At 35.6% G+C, this 22,428-nt stretch overlaps 1 protein-coding gene across 1 annotated transcript; it reads left to right on the top strand.

Annotated features, from left to right (window-relative positions):
• The first annotated feature begins 1,618 nt into the window (after nucleotides 1-1,618).
• Nucleotides 1,619-3,605, top strand: LOC113549168 (leucine-rich repeat-containing protein 24-like). Its single transcript, XM_026950349.1, has one exon. The coding sequence runs from the start codon at nucleotides 1,619-1,621 to the stop codon at nucleotides 3,599-3,601; it is 1,983 nt and encodes a 660-aa protein (XP_026806150.1). The 3' UTR covers nucleotides 3,602-3,605.
• The last annotated feature ends 18,823 nt before the right edge of the window (nucleotides 3,606-22,428 follow it).

The following is a 22,428-nucleotide window of genomic DNA, read 5'->3' as shown; positions in this document are numbered from 1 at the left end:
TTGATTTAAATCAAATGCATAGGACTTAATATATTATTTTTTGATCTATCATAAACCATAATTTAAATACCATGACTCTACTCTAAATAAATCATGCCAAAACCATGCTCGACTAAAAGGCATTTTTTAGATTACATTTTTTTATAACCCAAACTGGTCCCAAAGTATATCTTACTGTGCCGAAGGGCACAATTTCTACAACTTTAGATTGATTCAATAAAAAAAAGTTCAACTCAAAAACCAAGTAGTGCGTTGGTAAAGGTATAGTCCACCACCAGAGAATAAGTAGAATTTAATTTTAGTTTATAAAACGAAAAAGTAAAAAATCTACCAGGTTCCAGTACATCAATAAGACCGCCACACCGTAAAATGCGTATGCACAAGACTCATTATTATTGGTTTGAAAAGAAATGGGAAACCAATTTAATTTTATGCTATTATATTATATTTTTATACATTCTATACAGCAATGTGTTTATGAAAATATTCGATTTTAGAGTTCAAACTATTTAAATTATGATTTATACCTTAAATGTCGATAGATGGGTCTTAATCGACCGACATAGACAAAAGAAAATTAAGGGCAAAGTTCAAAATTAAAATTTCTAAAAGCATATCTTTAAAAAAGTCACCTAACCAATAGTTTTGAAAATAGTGTGTGTTCGCGGTTTAAGAACGCACTGCATAGTATAGACACAGTGTACTCGGAGATAACAAAATTACGAATCCACCAGATTCGTTCGGTATAATCATATCCAGATGCGCATTTAATTACCTATAGTAAATTAATTATTCGACAATAAATCTCATCATCAAAGCATTCCGCGATATCGTGTCGGCGTGGAAAGAAATAGGGCAGCGTGGTACAACTATCGCGGGATTCGCAGGGCAAGCTATTTGAATGCGGAGTGATGAGTAGCAGCAGCACCCTAAGCACCCCTTCGATGTGCGCCGATCAACGCGTGACCGTGACGAATCGCCGGGCGGCGATTACCACGACGTTGGTTGGACGTCCGGCCACCCGATGGCGCTGCGCGGCGCGTGTTCCGCCCGGTACCGCCGCCGACGGTGCTCCACCGCGACCGACAGACGTATTTTTTCCCCGTGCGCCAGTCGACCGTCGGACACCGTTTGGATTACGCGTTGCCGTGTGCGATTGTCGTTTCGTCGTAGTTATCGTCGCCGTCGTACTGTTTGATCGTGCGGACGTTTTTTTCGAATACTCCGAAAACGATTCCGTTCGACATCTCCCGCGGTGTTTTAACAGTTTTGTTTTTTTGTTTTCGATTTTTATGTACATCGTGACGAAAAATAGTGATCGACGTCCGGCGTGCGTGAGTACAAAAATAATAATATTATAAGCGTTAGCGGGCGGCGAGGTATACCGTATCGCGCATACACCGTTGTCGTTTTGAACTCTTCAAACCGACCGTCGCTATAAATCATTTCGTCACACTCTTACGCGCGTTTCGATGCGAGTGGCGGCGGCGGCGGCGGTGATCGGTCGCGCGGGCGTCACTCGTGTGGCCGGCGTCGTGACGACCTCGACGCCGTCACCACCGATCCCGGCGCCTACGTCGTCCGGCGGCCACGCACGGACGACGGGCCGCGCCGCGTGATGGCCCGCCGGTGGCATCTGTGGCTGGCGGCCGCGGTGCTGGCGGTCGCCAGCGCGACTCTGGTCCGGGCCGACGCTTGCCCGGACGCGTGCCAGTGCAAGTGGAAGGGCGGCAAGCAGAGCGTCGAGTGCCGCGACAAGTCGCTGATCACCGTGCCGACGGGCATCGACACGGTAACGCAGGTGCTGGACGTGTCCGGCAACAATCTGCAGATACTTCCGGGAAGCGCGTTCGCTCGGCTCGGGTTGCTCAACCTGCAGCGCGTGTACTTGTCCCGGTGCCGGATCGGGCTGATCGACAGCCGGGCGCTCAAGGGCCTGACCAACGCCGTGGAGCTCGACCTGTCCGGAAACATGCTGACCACGGTGCCCACGGACACGCTGGTCGACGTACCGCTGCTCCGGGACCTGTCGCTGGCTGGCAACCCCATACAGCGCGTCGGGGCCGAAGCGTTCCGGCACTGCACCGGTCTCGTCCGGTTAGACCTGTCGGGATGCGAGTTACACGAGATCGCGGCGGGCGCGTTCGTGGGCATCGACCAGCTGGAGCTGCTCAAGCTGAACAACAACCGACTGACGGAGCTAATGGCCGGCACGGTGGCCACGCTGCACAAGGTGCACGGCGTCGAGCTGCACGACAACCCGTGGCACTGCGACTGCCGCATGAGGCCGGTCAAAGTGTGGCTGACCGACAATAACGTGCCGACGACTGTCGATCCGGCGTGCGCCACTGGCCCGGGTCGCGTGGCCAACCGCACGTTCTCCGCGCTGGCCGCCGACGACTTTGCGTGCCAGCCCGACATTCTGCAGCAGGACGACCAAACCGTGCACGCGGCTACCGGCGACAACGCGTCAGTATCGTGTCGCGTCCAATCGTCGCCGGCCGCCAAGGTTTCGTGGTACTGGAACGGCCGGCCGTTGGCCAACAACACGGCGTTTGGCCCGTTTCAACGGGTGTTCATGACCGACGACCGGACGGCCACGGGCGGTGGCACCGGCCACAGTTCACTGCTGCTCACAAACGTCCAGCCGTCCGACTCGGGACAGTTCTTGTGCGTGGCCGAGAACCGGGCCGGCCGGGCCGAGGCTAACTTCACGCTGGTCGTCACCCGGCTCGGTGGCCTTGCGTTCTTGGCCAACGGCCAGGTGGCCGGCCTCAGCGTGTTCCTGGTGTTCCTCATAGTCACCATACTGCTGGTCATCGTTTACCTTCTGGTCCGGATCAAGCGACTACCACCCGCGTCAACTCGGTCCGACGGTAAACCGCACCAGCTGGTCACTACCGCGGCATCGGCCACCAGCAATGGCACGGCCGCCGTTGTGGTACAGGTCAAGCAGCCCGCGTCAGGCCCAAACACCGCTCCGGCCGCAGCCACTACGGTGGTCGCGTCGCCAGTGGTGGCGGTGCCGGGCGGCCCGTACGGTGGATACGGCAACGCGTTCGACCACACGTTGGCCGCGGAGGCTGTGGTCGGCGGGATCAGGAGACCCGAAAAGCTCACCGAACTGTCGTTCGCGGCCGACCACTACGAGGCCACCGGTTTCGGCCACAACGGCGTGCTCGACACCGGCCGGACTGTGCTGTACCGGAGCCAAGCGTCCAATCCGGACCTAATAGTGGACGCGCCCGAACAGCAGCCACCTCAGCCACCGAGCGCTGCACACCATCAGCCGGCCAGGAGGTCGGCGAGCGGCGAGTACAGGAGGACGGCTGACGATTCGCTTTACTCGCCCGGTTTTTGGACGGCGTCGGACGCAGCGGCCAACGACCGGACGCCGATCATAGAGAAGTCGCCGCCACTACCCGCGGTCGGCGCGAGCGTCAGAGAAACGGTGGCCGCGCCGCCGGATCCTAAGGCGGCCAGTCTCAGGGTGTGGAAACACGGGGTGCAAGTGATGCCGCCACTGAGCGCGCTCAAGCGGGCCTTGAACAAGGGGTCGCCGGACGAAGGATACCAGGAAGGATGCGGAACCGACGTCTGATCTCGACCGATACTCTTAAGTAAAATATACAATACAAGTTTTTAAGATATCATTTTTTTTTTGTATGTTACTTTTTTTATGTGTTTTTTATGTTTTGTTTATTTTTCGTTCGATATTTTCTTTCTATTTTTTTTTTTTTTTTTGTCCTGCCATGTAGACTCGTTACTGTAGTAAATATCATTATTTTAACACACTATATGAGACGCATTTAGTTAGTATTATTAGTACGACACACAAACTCTGGCGGCGGTACGGTCCAAATAATGTTATACTGATTCACATTACTTATATTTAGTCGTTTGCGAATCACTTCATAATACTATAAATAGTTAAATCGATATTACGACTACTTTTCGAACTTTTTTTGAAATATAGACTAAATCAAATAGCTTTTTGATGTCTCTAATCGAATACCAAATATTATATTATTAGATTAAGTTTTTTAAAGCATACCCTGAAATAATATATTATACCATATTACAAAATAAACAATTAACTATAACAAACACTACTATAAAGATCAAAAACGTGTCTGACTTTTTAATTTTGTATTAATATATTATTTATAATATTAAACCATTTTAAGATTATAAACCGAATCTACAATGTATAAATTATTATTAATAATAATTCTGGTCAATTGTGCGATTTTTGTTGGTTGGCCAGGGAATAATATTTGGAAACCGGGCCTCCCTGGAATCTTTCTATGTTACTTAAATTACTTCTGCTTCTATAATGACGAATCCTAAACATAATTCGCCCGTCGTGGTCTTGGGATACGCGCAACTCTCCTGGTAGTAATCTTGCGTGGATCGCGATTGAATTTACAACCGTCAAGCACTTTGTGTTATGAAATTATACTATGTACCTATGGTTTTATGATTCACGCGTGTGTTGTTACCGATTTTCGTCCAACATACATTTCCACGTCTAAAATATAACAACATGTGATTTACAAGCAATGTCGCGACAAAACCATTCTGGAGTTTTCGAATTACGTTCGGTATTTAAACATTATTACCGGTAAATACGATAATTACTATGTTTAGATTTCACAGGTATATTCAACGAATTTTGTCGGCGAAGTTTTATGAACGATCAAAATGTAAAAGTTCGGGACGTGTCATTTTTCTTTTCAAATAATATTAAATGCGAGATGACGTGCACACTTTCGTCTGTAGCGGATATATACCATGTTATTAAACAATAATAACGTTCTTATGTAACTTTTCCAATATTGAGCTTGTTATAATATATAGGTATTATGCATACCTAATCAATTATATTCACCGATGAAATCGTATTTTACTTAAATTGAATGATTCATCATTTTTTTTTTTTTTTACTCAGTTTTTTTGAAATTCACTTTGGTTAGACACTTGTACCTACGGGCTACGACTCTTATTACATTACGATCCGTATTAATCTATAATTGTGTTAAGCCAACTCGGTATCGGGAATTATTTTATTATAAATCACTTTTTCATATATCTACTCTCGTTTTTATATCATGAAAACAGGATCGATCGCATAGTATATACTATAGGTGTTTTTCTAACGTTCGTATGACACTGTGTTTTTCGGTTTTCAAATAAAAAGAAGAAAAAACACAGCCGTCAATAATATAATATTATATTATATTCATCTGAAAATTCGATGAAAAAATAACGTCAACGGTAGACTTTATTTTATAATCATAACTCATAAGATATTATCGTAAAATAGACGCTTTTAACTCTTTTATTGCATATTTTGGTCGTAACCGCGGATTTATACAGTTTAAAAATGTGATATTTGTATATGCTAAAAGATTAAAATATAATATCCCTCCCTAATAACTTTCGTCAAAACTTTTAGCGGATACAAATACCTGCGGCGGGTAATGCACCTAAATCAATATGCAAAAAACTTACCCGATCCGTTTCTATGCTGTCATACTCACCGAGTCCTTCTCAGATCCGCGCCCAATATTATACTATAGTATATTATTATGCGCATGCGCATTTGATTTTTGAATCGGTTCGTGAATTCCCAGATGTCTGTTGAAATTCCGTTCACGGGGCTCGACGCCTCGTTTGACATAAAGTGCATATTATTATTGTATTACGTGATTTCGCGACAGAAAAACTTTTGACAACGGACGATTGTAATGACATCGAATTGTCGACTAAATATTGTGCCCACATCACGAGACAACCCCTTTTAAGAAAATCGCAAACAAAACTAATTATCGAAAAAACCTTCTAAATCGTCAAATGGAATTAAACAGATGATATCATAACGCAATATTGTGTCATTAAAATATATTTAAAAAACGGTTATTTCTATCGACGGCGACGTTATAATTGTATTAGTTATTGTGCCAAAGACTGTGCGCGCGTGCGTGTGTATATATTATCCGTGGAAATTGAAATGGAGTATAAATTACGTTTTAGCGAACATTTGAGTTTATTATTATTATTTTTTGTCGGTCTCCCACGGCGGTTACTTTATAATTTTCAGTTCTCCTCGACGGCAGCTCACCGTATCAAAGGCTTGAATCTACTCTTTTTTATTACCTATATACTTTTCCTTTTCCATAATTTCTTTACATGGGTTTTTTTTTTTTTACCTTTTTTTTCCTTTGCTCTCCGAATACGATGCGGGCAGCGGTCCAACGAAATCCTCTCACCCCACCCGGTACGCGTGAACTCTCGATATATGAGCGCGCGCGAGTTGTAATCAATTTTTGTGTACGATTTCCGAGAGATAGAGTAAGCGAGGAGAGCCAGAGTGAAAGAGACCATCCCCCCGAAGGAAAATACGACAGAAGAAAACGCCCTTGAAATCCCGAGCGTTGTTTTCCGACACCAATCATATACGTATCATACAATATATGGACACGTATATAGTTCTGTTTTTTTTTTTTTTTTATTTTTTTTTACTTTTATCCGAGTGAGTATACAGTGCCACCGGAGGACAAAACACATATATACACATGCACACACAGTTTCATCTCGAGTACTTAACGTCTTCTTTTGTTATCCCGACGTACAATCCGAATGCCCTCCCTTCTCCCACATCATCACACCTGTATTATATATTATACACTGTACTTACCTACCTACCTATACGCACGCAGAGGAAAATCACATGGACGTGGGTACTGGCGCGTCCCTTTGTCGTGGCCAAGGAAAATGAAATAAAAAAAAAAAAAACCCGAAGAAAGAAACCGGTAATAAAATCCCGCTCATCTTTTCATTCGCCCAAACAGTTTTTTTTCACTTTTATTTATTATTATTATTATTATCATTTTTTTTTTCAGTGTTTCGCAAACGCAATGCTACCGCACAAAACGTTTTTAAATTATAGCCGTCCCCGCGTGCCGTATATTGCCCTCAGGGCTTATTTTTCTATTTTTACTGTTTTTTTTTTCGCCGCCGTGTACCTATAATATGAGTGCACGCGATTACATACCATAATAATATTACAATATGCACGGACCGACCGACGACCGCCGCCACCACTGGACTGCCCTGTAAATCAGTATTTGTGTGTCGTCGTGTGTTTAATATTACCATAATACGTTTATAATAACATGTACAGTGTGTGTCAAGTGATACACGTCCGCCCCGAACGATACATTTATAATAATAATATTATTACAGTTTTGCCCATAATAATATGCTCGATTGCCACCCCTATCCCCCTCCTACTCTGTAGGTTAGTTATTCTCTCGGACTACAATATACGACATTTCGGTCAACGCGTGATTGTGCTCCACAGAGGACTGATACTAGAAAATCAACATTATTTAGAGGACATTATTATAAACATACATTTAGTATGAAGATTTTATTTTTTTAACTAAATATAATTTTATATATTTATTATTTTTATTTTGTTTTGTTGTATTTTTTTTTCATCCTTAAATCAACGGTACGCCGAAACGGACCGGTCGCAAAGTTTTCGCGAGTGGAGGTGTACTCGAAGAATCCTCTTATAATCCTTTTATGTTCTTGGCGAGGGTACGGCTCGAACTTATCTTATATATTATAGTATAACAGAATACCGACATATTAACAAATTATGTTATAAGGTTATAACGTAGTTATTATAATACTCGTTCGGATAATTATATCATTAAAATACCGGCTATATGACGTATAGTGTATAGGTATTTTAATATAATATAAACTAAATAATACTTACTTTCTTGTACACGCTATAAAATCATAGGGTTTCCAAAGCCTCCGCAGCATGCGCCACATAGCTCAGTGGCACAATACAACTTTGCGGCCGTTCGATACCCTGTTTTTTGTTTTTTGTTTTTTTTTTTTGTCTAGTGATATTTTACTGCGACGAATTTTAATTTATCGTATATTGGCACACACAGTTCCTGTCGTATATATATATATATATATATATATATATATATATATATATATATATATATATATACATATATTTATGTAATAGTTATGTAATATTATATAGATTGATAGTCGAACGGTAGTAATATATTATTTACATTAATTTATTGTTTGCATGTAACCCACCTATACCCCAACTTACGTTTATTATTATTTGTGTTGTTTTGTATGGGTTTATCTGTACGCAAAACACAATTTATACGATTTTGTTTTGGAGTTGTTTTTTTTTCGTTTGTAAAATTCTCCTATCTTAAATATATATATATAATATTATATATTATATATATATATATATATAGAGAGAGAAAAAATCGACCGATTATAATATCGAAATGCACTTGCCAAAGACGTCGTATTTTATTTTTGTATTAAATGATATTTTACCGTGTTTTACGTGTTTTAAGTTTAATATAAAAATTATTACTATGTGTATTATGTACAGAATTTTTTTTTTAAATTATATGTTGTGTAAAATTTGTTTGGATATAACTCTAAATAGTAAATAATAACAATGATAATGATAATATATAATAAAATTATATAACTGGTTGAAAGAATAAAATAATAAAATGTATAATTAATTGTATACCAATTTATATTTAAATGGAATATTGTGATATTGTATTATTAAAAAAAAAAAATATATATATATATATATATAAATTAAATATTATATATATATACATGAATATGACTTATTATATATTTTACTGTCGATTTGGTTGAATATAATATCATTGCTGATAAAATTTATATTGTGATATTCTATTGTTTTTTTTTTTTTTTATTTTTCACACCATTCAAATTTGCACAAAAATAATTTTCTTGTGCTGCTTTGAGTTGTTCTAGCGCTGGCATTGCACACTTTAATCATATTATTTACGATAAAGTACTGAAACAGAGTAATTGTACTATCAATAATTAAACCCGTCATTATCCTACTGCTGTCGATGACGCGAAATCGATAATAATGTTATCGTCTTCTAATAATATATCATACTCCACTGCATTGGCAAAAACAAAAGAGACTCGCCAAAATCTCTATCGTTACACCCCCTCCACCACTAACCCACTAACCACACACCAAATACTCGTCGAATAGATACTTTTCTCATCACCCTCGTGTTTTATTTTTGAAAATAAATCCAACAGTAATATTATTAACACCATAAAAACTAATTATTATAACAGTACAACTGTTGTGATATTTTAATCTATTCCGATAAATATTCAGACTATAAACAGTTAACACGTGGAGCATACAACTCAAGTATTATACATTATAGTATAATCCTATACACCTTGCATGCAACTACGATAAACGGTAAATGTGATATTGTACTTGTGTAATGAGGTATAACAATGATTTTCGTCTAAACGAATTACAGGATGCAGCGTTCAGACTGATCATCGCGCGTATTTTTTAAATTTTGTTTTACGGTAAATGTTTTAGGGGACCTTACCTCGCCCCTCCCCGCGACCATAACGGTTAGGTTATTTGCCACTGTTGTGATCCGCACCATCGCATCCGTACTACCCATGTACATATACATATTAAATATTTTAATGTATTATTATTTATACACTATGCACGCTGAATCGCGAACTAGTGCCAACGGTGTGTGTGCGTGTGTGTGTGTGAGGGCGTTCATTGTTCAAACACTGTGCGCCCACTTCACCATTAGTTAATGTTTCTGGTAAACAGGCAAACGGTTATCGAACGCGCGCGGGAAATCAGTTTGCCCCGCATAACAATTGCCGCCGTTACAATTCTTTTATTTGTCAAACGCATTTCGGCGAATCCCGACGGACCGATAATGCGTTGTGCTCGCACACACCCACACTCGCGCGCCCGTCACAGTAAACTCCGCTCGCTAAGTGCCCGACGCGCATTGTCGCGGGGCGCGTGTGTGCACGTGCCATATATTATAATATTCGCGTCGGAGGAGAGACGTGTAAGTCGTCATCAGACTACGTCGCCGTCGCGCGAGAGTGTGTCGAAAACCGCAAACCACGACCGCACGACTCGAACGTAATAATAATAATAATAATAATAATAATAATAATAATAATAACGGCGCGTGCGATTAAAGAGTAAATATTTATCCATTTTTTTCGTTTCGGTGATGAAAAACATAAAAAAAAAAAAAAGAAGATAATTTGATAACGTTTTCGGCGAGCTCGCGCACTCGCTCGGACGCCGATCGCTGCGGCGGCTAACCGCGACCGTCGTCGCATCGTAATATTTATGATGGTCGTAACGAAAATTATTGGACGACAAGCGACGACACGCGATTTCGGTCGTATGTACTACTATTAATTATTATGCATTGCGATGGTAATTTTTTGAGATTTATCGTCCAAACGTGTACCGAAAGGCCAACGCGCGAAACCGACACGAATGTAAAACGCATAAAAACGCGCGTGCCCTGCCGCTAATGACGTCCACGTCGAAACAAACTCGGCGAAGAATCGTTTACCGTGAACTCGATTACAATATATTATGATAAAAACGCCAGCGTATCACTTGTAATTAAATCAATAATATCGTGTGTGGCGAACGACCGACCACGCGACACGTCATCCGCTCATTACATTCATCACTCACTGCACTCGCGGTTTTATGAATAATTCTAATAACTATTATTGTCACGTATCTCGCGCAGGAGGGTGGGGTATCAGAGCAGTTGACCGTTTACATTCGACGTTTGTTGCGTGCGGGGGAACGCCGTTTTCGACAACACACGACATATTAGCAGCTGCAGGTGCCGACAAACAAAATGTACCTATCCGTTAGTTCCGATAGCAAACTTTTATTTTTACCGAAATATGGTAAATGATGGAAGAGAGCGTCATCATTTATCGTAATTATCATTTAAAAAACACTTTTAAGTATTATATCATATTATTATTATAGTGACAAATCGATTAATCGAAGACACTGCTCTAAACACAAGCCGCGATAAGCGTATCTCGGTTCTTGTTATAAATTATAATAGATTATAATATATTATGATATACGTTATTGAGTAAAAATATTTTATGGAACGGTTGGGAATCGGTTTTTAAATCATCTCCGTTCGACCAGCCTCGATATGTATAATATTATATTACTAGCTACATGCATTATGTATGTATTTATCCATTACCGTTGCAGGTCGTGTTATTTCACGTGAATTACTACTATTATTATATGTACTTGCGGGGAAAAATGTTTATTGAAGAAAAAAAAAAGAGAAAAAAAGAAATTAAAACTCCGTGGTTTGTTCGAAAAGTATTCGGCGCAGCAACACTTAATATTCTCTACAAAAATAAAATCAATATTTTTTAATATAAAAAGCATACAGCCAAAAACGCCGATGGGTCGACCGTGAATTCCGAAGAGCTGCTGAAAAAACCAACACCCCCTGTTGTCCCATAACGTTCCGAGTTTCAAACACTTTTTTAAGTAATTTTGCTTACTTTATTTAATAGTAAAAACAACTTTGAGCGATAATAAAAGAAAAAAAAAATCATGCTTTAAAAACGATTTCGCACTCCATTTAAGGTCGTTGTCATAACAAATACCTGTGTTCCATGCATAATATACGCTATACATACTATTATTAATATATTTATTTGTTTTATTTTTAAATGCTTAAATAAATTATTATTATACGAATAGAGCAGCTAGAAATTCGTTGGTCCATACCGGTATACATTTCCCCTTAAATTGAATAACGGGATAAATTAAAGAAATTTGTTTGCAATACCGGTTTAAAATATTTGTTATATTATGTGGTATACCGGTATAAATGTGTAATCCCCTCCTTTTCTTAATTTCTCCTTTTGCATATCACAACTCTTATCATGTAATATTTTCATAACATTAATAGCTCATTAATTACCTCATTTTTCGTACTTTAAAAAATCTCCTGATATACTAGTATACTCCGATTCGGTATTCCGGTATAAACTAAAAGATACCGGAATTATTATTATTGTGTACCGGAATAAACGAACGAATTTCTAGCAGATTCAAGTACAGCTCAAATCTATCGCTATTAATGACGCGGGAATTCAAAACAATATAATTGATCCCGAAATGAAAATATTCCATACACAGTATAAGAGTACAAACGCCCTAACTTTCGGGCCAAAAGTTCGGCACATTGCCGTTTGTTTCTCGGACGCGAAGGCGATCGTAACAATAATAATATAATACTATAGTGTTGTAAATTTTACTGTGATCGACAAGTCATGACAGAGAGGGTATGATAGTAATTCAAAAACAAACTAACTCAGCGTTGGTAATATAATATATATTACAACATATTATGTTTCATATAGACATTATACGCGTAGTAGGTGGGTATAATTCCATAATAATATATTGGTATAGTATTACTCTTAGACTATGAGTCAGGCACTTTGGTTTTTTTTTTTCATTTCTCTTATTGATTTTCAGCGCTCATTTCTGTCGTCCACGTCTTTGATCTTTCATTAATTACTTTATTTATTCCGCCCTAGGTCATTCTATGTAGTTGTTTCCTTTAACGTCTTATTCTATGATTAATCTCCGCAAGCTTTCCTGTCTGATTATATGAGCAATCTACTCAGTTCGTCTTCGAATAGAGTTTTGAACCATACTGTTTTTGTTTTCGATATTTTATTTAGTACATTATCTTTAGTTATTCTCACGGTCCAGTTGTTTTTTTTAACATCATCTTGTAACATAACATTTCAAACGCTTCCAATATATTTTGTTACCTATTCTATTATTATCTACCCGGTTTCACTTTCAAAGCAGTATAATCCAAACATATTATGTTTACAATAAATATTCATCTTTAAGTGTAAGTTAATATTCTTTGACTTAAACGATGCTCTTTTTTATTTTGTTTAAAGCTGGTGTAGCTTAGAAAATTCGTTTTACTGTTATATTGTTATATCTTACTTATTTCTTACGTCATAGCTAACTATTATACTACCCGAGTATGTGAACTTGCCCGCGTCTTTACTATGTATCGGTTGTCATAAATTTACGCGGTACTTACCCTTAATTTTGTATTATTTGCTATCCCACATAAAATATTTTTCGTTTTTAATTATTGTTCTAGACATTTTTTGTTGTTTACAGTTAGCTATTGCGATAAAATCAGCAAAATCGACATAATATTGTAAACGACTATTTTGATATTTTTTATAAATTATTAATCGCATCTCGGTTGATTATCGTTTCATACTATTTATAGTTCGATAGATATCATACTCGTTAGTGGCTATGCATATTACGGTCACCCTTGTTCTCGCAAAAATAAAAATAAATAAGAAAAAATACAATGATTAAATTACAATATATAATTACGCTTCTGCGAGCGTATATACCTACCTACATCTGTACCTATATATGTGTTATGCGTATATTATACAAGCATAAATATATTTTAAGTGTGTGTGTGTGTTTTGCCAACAAATAACACCTTACCCGTTGTTAGTTCACCGTCGATATAACTCTTCTGGGGGAAAAAGGGTTGTACGTCCCAAATGCACTGCGTTTCATTTAATGTACCTACATATAGGCTATCGCATATTCACATTTATACTATATTACGTATAATGTAATACTATTGTGTACACGTTGTGTTTTTATTGCTATTAAATCGGAAATACGATACACGGTATTTGGGGCCGTCATCGTCGAAAACGTTTGACAATAACAGTTATAATATCAACGACGACGGCGATCACGACCGATAACTATAACATATATTGTTGTGTATTAGGGTCGTTCGATTTTCTCGTTCATATCTTGTGTAGATCATCGTGAGTTTGAGACACGTAACCGTAATTATATGGGCCTCAGCCTTTGCAGTCGGTGTTTTGTCCTTATGCGATAACATTTTAGTCCAAATTATTTGAATCCTATTTATTATTTAGATTATAAAATATCTTTTATTAGTTATTAGTGTAATGATAACCATATAATAATATTATTTCGTATTATCAATATAAATTATTATAGATGATAATACAACTGTATTACGCCTATTTTAGTTACTCAAACATATATCTGATCATCCTGCGCGTATTAAAATACAACCGCAATATTATAGCTGCACAAAAGTGCGGTATACAATACAAAATAATAAATATATATTGTTATCACAAATTCACAATCAATGTGAATCGTCGACCGGCTTGTTGGCGTAGGGTTGGTGGAGCGTAGGTATACGAGGAAATTATTGCGTACACGTCAACGTTGTCGGCTGCGGTTGCGGTTAATTATACGACTAAAACAGTCATTTAGCACTATTATAATATTATTATGTTCGTTTGAATTCGATTTTTTTCTCCCAAACCGATCGACCGGGAAGTACATAATAATATATTCAATTTGATGGTCGTCGAAAACAGTTTTACGCGCGTAGACCATCGCCACCACAGCCGTCACCAATTCAGCCGCCGTTGATACGAAATAAAATAAAAATCAATAGATTATAATTCACACACACACACGCGCGCGCTTGAAACGATAGGGAAACGAGTTCAAGGATTTTAGTGGCGGCTTTTATGTGATACAGCGGTGGTGGAAGGAAAAGCACATTGGTGGTCGAAATCCTCTCGAAACGGACGTTTTTCATCGTCAAAAACAGAGACACTCGTCGGCCACAGCAGCAGTCACGCGCACACGATAAAACGACGGTACGAACGGCTCCGACGACGAGCGGGTTTACGCATTATTATTTTATATATATATATATATATATACACAGTACGACGTAGGTACTCACGTAGTATATATAAAGTCTGTATTATACATATATAGAGCCATAGAGAGAGAGTTTAGTTCGAGATAGATGAAAAAGCTTTTTTTTTCCGGTGTTCAGTGAAACAATAATACTTTTAACTATACGATTTACGGTTTATATGTATATACGTCTTATTTGTTAAAATATACGAGGTATGATTGAAAAATGCCGGGGCTTAAACTCGTACATATATCATAATAGACCTATTGTCGTTAATATGAATTTGTTCCAACAGGTTAAATTATTGTTAATCGGAATTATTGCAGTGAATAGTTTTAATTATGCCGATACAAAGAATCCGATGGTATAAGTTTAAATATTGTAATTAAATAAATCTCAGATGCTTTTTTCAAACATCCTATAAAGCATAATCCTGTTACTCCCTAATACTCCTCTTTAAATCATATACAAATATTTATAAACAATCAATTTGAAAATGAAAAATATACAAGTTAATATAAGACATAGGTAATTATATATATGTATATTATAGTTATAAATACTAACGAACTCAAAAGGGCAATAAAAATAAATAAATAAAAAACATCCATTTTTAACTATTTATTTAAGTATTCCATAAATTATTATTAGTATTATGTTATTTTATCCTTTTTGAATAACAATTTTCTTCCACGTCTCTTTTACTACCTATTATCCAAGATTTTACATAGCTACTTGTCATAAATCTATTAGTGGGTAGACCAGTACTCAGTAGATACATTTTATTAATAACAATGATGATAATGAAAATTAAATTCAAAATTTATAATCTTTAAATCTATTTTAATTGATAATAAATAATAGTGAAATAATGATAACAGTAATAACTGAAAATATAATATTACTTAGGTATTATAATTTTGTTAATCCATAAGATAAAATAATTATGATAGTATCCCGCGCATTTTAAGAAAAAATGGAGAATGATAAAGCGTTCCATGCGTTCCCTTTCAAAATAATAGTAGGTATACGCTATAACATTTCTGAAAAATTGGTTGGGATATTCCATCCCCCTGTGCCTCCAAGTCGAGTATTGCACCTAACCAAGGGATATTTAAACCTCAACGAATGCTATTATAATACAATAACTATTCAAGATTTTTGAGATAAAGCTTATAGACTTACAATGTCACATATTGCATTAAACTCGTGACTCGAGTATTTAGACATCTTAAAACTGTTTCGATATTTATATGATAATGTTATTTGCATCGTTAATAATAGTGAAACGTAAATTTAATGTGGTAGAATTATTTCAATCAAGATACCTAAAAATTATATAGTAGGTACAGTACGCCATATTAATAGTGCCATGTGAATAATGTCTCGATCAAACATACATTAAAATTGGTAATATACTATTATATTCGTATGTTTGTTTTGTTCCGTTCCGTTTTGTTTTTTTTTTTTTTTTAACGGCATAACTTTGTGTACATTATAATTCTATGTATATCACGAGACACAGGAAAACGGTAAGAATCGTAATCGACAAATTATGTATTCTTTCACACAGTCTGCAACAGTGTTCGAACACTTGTAACGTGGCTGTTCAACTGATCGATCTCGTGTGATATTGCAATTTAATGTTATGCTTACGAGTGTGTTTAGTGGCTGCCGTCTTTACTGCGATAGCTTTTGTGTTATCGCGCCGTACACACGCCCGCCCTTGGGATAATGATAATGACGATTATGACGATAACGATGATAATAATAATAAAAATAATAATAGTAATAACGATAAAAACAATACCACACATTAGTCGTTAATCGACGGTATTGTGGTGACTTCGGCAGCGTGTGTCGGTCGAGTCCGCTCGTCGTCGTTGGGGCACACGCCAACGGCGCAATTTCAAGAAAATATCACGTGAAAGAAATCGGTGGAAGTTTTCTGTGCGGACGCTTCAATATAATATAATAATATATTATAAAAGTTACTAGGAGTAGCCGATAATATATATATATATATATGTATAGAGTTTCACGAGTCGCACTGCTAACATACTCTATAAACGAGTACCTATTACAATAGACAGAAGAATAGGAATTTATTGGCATTATATTGTTATTACTTATTATATAGCGTTGGAATAGATAATGTTTAGTCAGAGCGTTCATTGCATTCCACAATGTCTGGAATGATAGTATTAATACGATAGTTTTATCGTCTAAATATATTGATTTCAAACTATATTTGATTTTTTTCGTGATCAGTGACCTATTTAACATATTATAATATAATTTATTTCTATTTAAAATAAATTGTAAGAGCTTGTTTATAAATATTAATATATTATTATAGGTAGACACATTGTTTTAATATTAAAAATAAAATTACACACATGTTCTTTAAGTACAATCAAATTCGTTGTGGATGAACTACGAACATCGACTGACGAAAGCAGTTATTGTTATCAATTAAAAAATATGTATAAATTATAGATATTCAAACGCATTATTGTGATTATGTATAATACCTGTTGATCTGATTTGGAAAAATATACCATATCTTTTATAATACAGAAATATTTTGTACTTTTGCACTGTGGTAATTTTTTCAGTTGCACAGCCATGTTTTTCTTAGTTTAGAAAAAAAATTATTTCTACGTTCATACAATATTGAACGCCACTACGGAACAATAAATTTTTTTGAAATTATCAATTGCTTTCAAACACAAGTTTAAATCTCACATAAGTATTGAGATAAAAAATGGTATCAAATTTTACGTATTTACAAACATAAAGTATAATTTATTAGAAGGTATTACCTTATATTAGACCACATTGTTTAATATACGGAATTATGAACAATAGTCATGTGTAACGGGGGACTGTCTGCGATTTAAATGTCGTGTAATTAAATAATTTTCTTAGGTCAATTTAAGTTCAATAAGGCGTATAGTGATAGACAAAAAGACATTTGCCCACAGCAGTATGATGTTTTAAATGGTGCCGAAATTCGCGTATTTTTTTCGTATGTTTTGTAATTAAATCGTTTGGGATTATGATTTGACATCCAAGAGGTTTAAGCTATTGCTATAATTTTACCAACTTAGAGCCATCAGCTATGATATAAATTAGGTGTCTCCAGATGATATACTATCGTTATGATATCTTCATTATCCTGGTACTTTAACATAATAAATCATTCTGAGACATTTTTAATAAATAAAAACTTTACCATATCTTTCGAAAGCCATGATCCACGCCTTCTGAGTAAACGCACGTGTGTGAACCCACCTACGATGTTAAACGTTTTGTATACTATGTCCATATGTTTTTATAATATTATATTATGTCTTAACGTCATCAAACTGTCGTTTTATATTATTTATATTAAATCATTTGATACATTCAATCCATCAATAACACTTTAAAATAACCCTGTAATATTTATTACAATATCATCAACAATATTTTTATCCAAGTACGTACATTATCTTAATTCAAATTCTGCGAGTAATTATTTTAAAATCAATATAAAACAACGATACTTATATGTATATATATGAATATAAAGCAACTATAGAGTGTGGTCCATTTTAGTGTATACATACACTCATTGTTTCAAATAGTTTGAGCTTGTAAAGTCGATAATTCTATTTTTCAAAAATGTTGTTTTGAATGATATACATTTTGTAGACCATCGGCTATTTGCGAGTAAGCCAGGGAAAGAGTGCGTTTTGAAAAAGTTTTTCATTGAGGGTCTGCATATACGATGTACTCCAAAAGTTTAAGAACCACTGATCAAGACAGTTAAATGGCTCGCCATTTATAAGTAGTATAACACGAGCGTGGAGAATATTTTTAAATTTCAGTTGTTCTTTTATGATATTACTTTGATGATGTGTTAAACGTGTTATATTGCTACCATACAACTTGAACGTTTTGAAATGGTTTTATACAACTAAACATATAATGTATTTAGTTATTTAATTTAATCTAAAACCAAAACTGAACAAAATTGTAAATGCCGTGAATATAATTAATCTCTTAATTGATTTAATTGAAAATCAACTAATAAAATAATAAGTTTAATCGTAAAAATTATTATTTTTTTATCTACAAACAAATAAAGACGATGTTTAATTAAAAATTTAATTTTGTTGACAATGTTAAATACTCGTATTTATTTTATTTTCAATATAGGTATATGTAGTAAAAATAGTTTTTTAATCAATTATGCACTAAATACATATAGTATAATAAGTACTTTTTATTTTCACTGTTAATATTTTAATCACATGCATAAATCACTGTACTTTGAATACTCGTTTAGAAACAAACAAACATTTCAAGTATCCATAGAAACTGAGTGTATAACATAATAATATAGTAGGTAATAAAATAATAATAATAATAATAATAATAATAATAATAATAATATTAATGACTATATCAACCTAGGTAAAATATGTTATGCATATAACGAAAAACGATCATAATATTGATAGACCAAGACTATTTATGATCAATACAAATTGCTAACATAATTTGTTCAAATAGTAAAATTAAGCGTTACCTTAACCGGCGTTTTTATGTTAATAATTTATATTAAAAACAAGTTAAAAACATCAATAATATTAGTCAAGTTGCTGACTTTGCAACATCAAATATAAACATAATATTTGTAATTTGGTATAACTATAGTCATAATAATATCAATAACCGTCATAATATTATTGTTACGATTTACAAAGCTATATAGTTACTAACTTATACTTACCTATTATAAATATTATCTGACGGCCGTTCGCGAGAAATACATTTTCAGATTATATCTGAAATGGCTTTAGGTGTAAAATAAACAAGAAATAGCTATAATAATACAAAGTTTTATAAAATATAAAAACTTTGAAGAATTCAAACTAAATCGCACAATATACAATATTACCCCAATTTATTCGTATACACGGGTTGAACACGACAATCCGTCAATTTATATAGCATTATTCGACGTGATGTTTGATCGTATTTGTGAAATTGACAGATTAATTCAAATCTCGTATAGGTTCTACGACAAACGGTAAACTGACTGTCACAGCGCTGAAACTGTAATAATATATTCACTGTACGTACACCGTGCGGGTCAAATGTATAGTGGCGTATCTAATACCTATACATTGTGTCCATAATCATACACGCGTTTTCGACTCTCGTCCCGACGAATTTCGGTTTCATAGTTGAATCGTGTGCAGATAATGCGAGCAAATTCACAATCGTTCGATTAGAACTGTTTCCGATCAAACCAAACCCGTACGATCAAAAGATTGTTCAAATATACTGACATTACTGAAGCTAAAATACAGTCAGCCGTGGATAAATGCTCCGATGTTGAAACTCAACGAAAAATACTAAAAAAACTCTCTCAAAGACCACTTTGATGTATAGCAGATATTTTATAGATACCTACCTATAAATACATATTACTTACCGCTTTGGGTGAGTAAATAGGTATAGCTGTTATTGTATCGTGACTCAATACTCACGTACTGCGGAACTATGCATTTTACACATACGATGAGTACGTCCACGTATTTTAGAGTGATTATTATAAACCGTAGTATTACGTATATTTTGTTTTAGCGCGGGCCCGTTAAATATTGGCGATGAAACGCGTATGCTATGATATTATAATAATATTATTTTATTTTATTTATAACACTTTCTATGCAAAGCAAACGGAACGAACAATATAATATTATGCACTATGCTCCGATGGCCCTAAAAGTTTAACGGACTGAATGTATATTATATTATACACATTTCTCCCTCTCCACATCATCCACGTGGACGTCGAGGACCAATCATGTCTGAATATTGACATTTTTGATATTAAATCGGTGTCGTTCGTATGGGGCGCGTATTATTGTACGCCCGAGTCTTGTTTTCTTTCCACTTTCGTACTTTTTGTCATCTATATAAATATATACATGTATGTATCTTTTTTATTATTATTATCCTCGAGCAACATACGCAAAAACTCTATTTTATCGCCTACTCGTTCCTTTCTTTTTTTATCGTCCTAGCGGGGAACTAAAACTAAAACTCGAGTAGTTCTCGTTCGTCGGTCGCTTTGCCGTTGCTGCTGAAGCGGCTTCCACGACTGCCGTTTTTTTGTTGTTGTCTCGAGGCGAAAAAACGAAATAATAATAATAAATAAATAAAGCACATACAAATAATAAAAATAAAAAAAAAAAAAAAAAATACCAAACGACGAAAAAATGAGTACTGAGAGCACTTTAGCAAAACGATTCCTATATATTTTACTCTTGTCCCGTTTTTATGTTACGCTGGTATTGAAGTTTTTTTTTATTTATAACTAAAAGAAAATTTGTATGAATCTTTCCATGTGCGCATTTTATCGAAACGTATAATAAATTGTGAAGTCGAATTTAAGGAGTTCACATATAATGCCTGTATATTATAGTTTAAATAATACACATTCAACTGCTATATAACTGCTGAAGAAATGGGTGAGGACAGATAAAAGCCAAATCCACGGATCCCGAAAATATTGAAAGAGCAAAATTAAAGACATGAACTAATCGAAAAATCTAAAAATGATTATGTGTGTGTGTGTGTTTTTCCAATCGTCATTCTCGTCACGGATTCATATTTTTTTTCTTCTACCACTGCACCACCACACATGGTCAAGAAAACGTGATCAAATCTTATAAAACTCCAAATTTATTGTAGCGGATTTTTATTTTGTTAAAGGGACGAAAAAAGATTGAAAAATGAAAATAATAAAAAGTAAAACCAGTTGAGAAAATAAAAATACGACCGATTGAGAGGTGTCATCCTACGCCCGGATGGTCAAGAACAAGACATACTTCGCTTTTATAGTTGAACGTACTATGTGAAAAATTCTCCAAAGAAAATCCGTTCAAAGATTTGACTTCGTTCCCCTATACCGTTTCTTGCCATAATGATGGGCCGTTTGATAAATACACTCTGGAAACTGTAATCGTCAAAACGATAATCCATAATATTTATATGTATAACATTATGGTTATGAATATAATATATTATAGCCGTCGACTACTATATTATATGCCTTTACAAAACGTTAATAATTTCCACTCGATCACAAACTTCCTTCTATTTATGCTATACTTTTTCCTTTATATAATATATTAATATAAACTATGTAGCGTGCGTTGGCTTTACAAAACAATAATAAACTATAATACATTCTTCGCGTTAGTTGTATACTTTATATAAGTTATTAAGTACTATGAACATTTTTTTTTGCTACACTTTAACAAAACTTTGTGTAGTTTTTTGAATATATTTTTATTTTATATTTTTACAAAGCAAAATATAATATTTTACTAAGTAAAAATATTGAACAATACTAATTTTGTTGTATATTTATGTAAATATATATTATCCTAATACTGTTTGATAAATAAACGCTATTAACAATTAATCGTTAACTGAATTATGATAATATGGGTATTTATATTGTATTCCGGTTCTCAATATAAACGTTCAAAAGATCATTATAATTATTGACTGTAATATAACTTTCACATAAATATTTTAATTTACTTTTTCGATACAAAACATTATCGATCGGCGGGAAGCTTGAGCTCGAAGTTGTATGTTTAATACATCATTA

The sequence above is a fragment of the Rhopalosiphum maidis genome, chromosome 1 (genome assembly GCF_003676215.2).
Source record: "Rhopalosiphum maidis isolate BTI-1 chromosome 1, ASM367621v3, whole genome shotgun sequence".
Taxonomy (NCBI): Eukaryota; Metazoa; Arthropoda; class Insecta; order Hemiptera; family Aphididae; genus Rhopalosiphum; species Rhopalosiphum maidis.
The sequence above is the reverse complement of the archived record's forward strand: the minus strand, read 5'-3'. Positions and strand labels throughout refer to the sequence as shown.

Excerpts from the sequence above, each read along its gene's own strand:
- LOC113549168 (XM_026950349.1), top strand. The coding sequence starts at position 1,619 with ATGGCCCGCCGGTGGCATCTGTGGCTGGCGGCCGCGGTGCTGGCGGTC.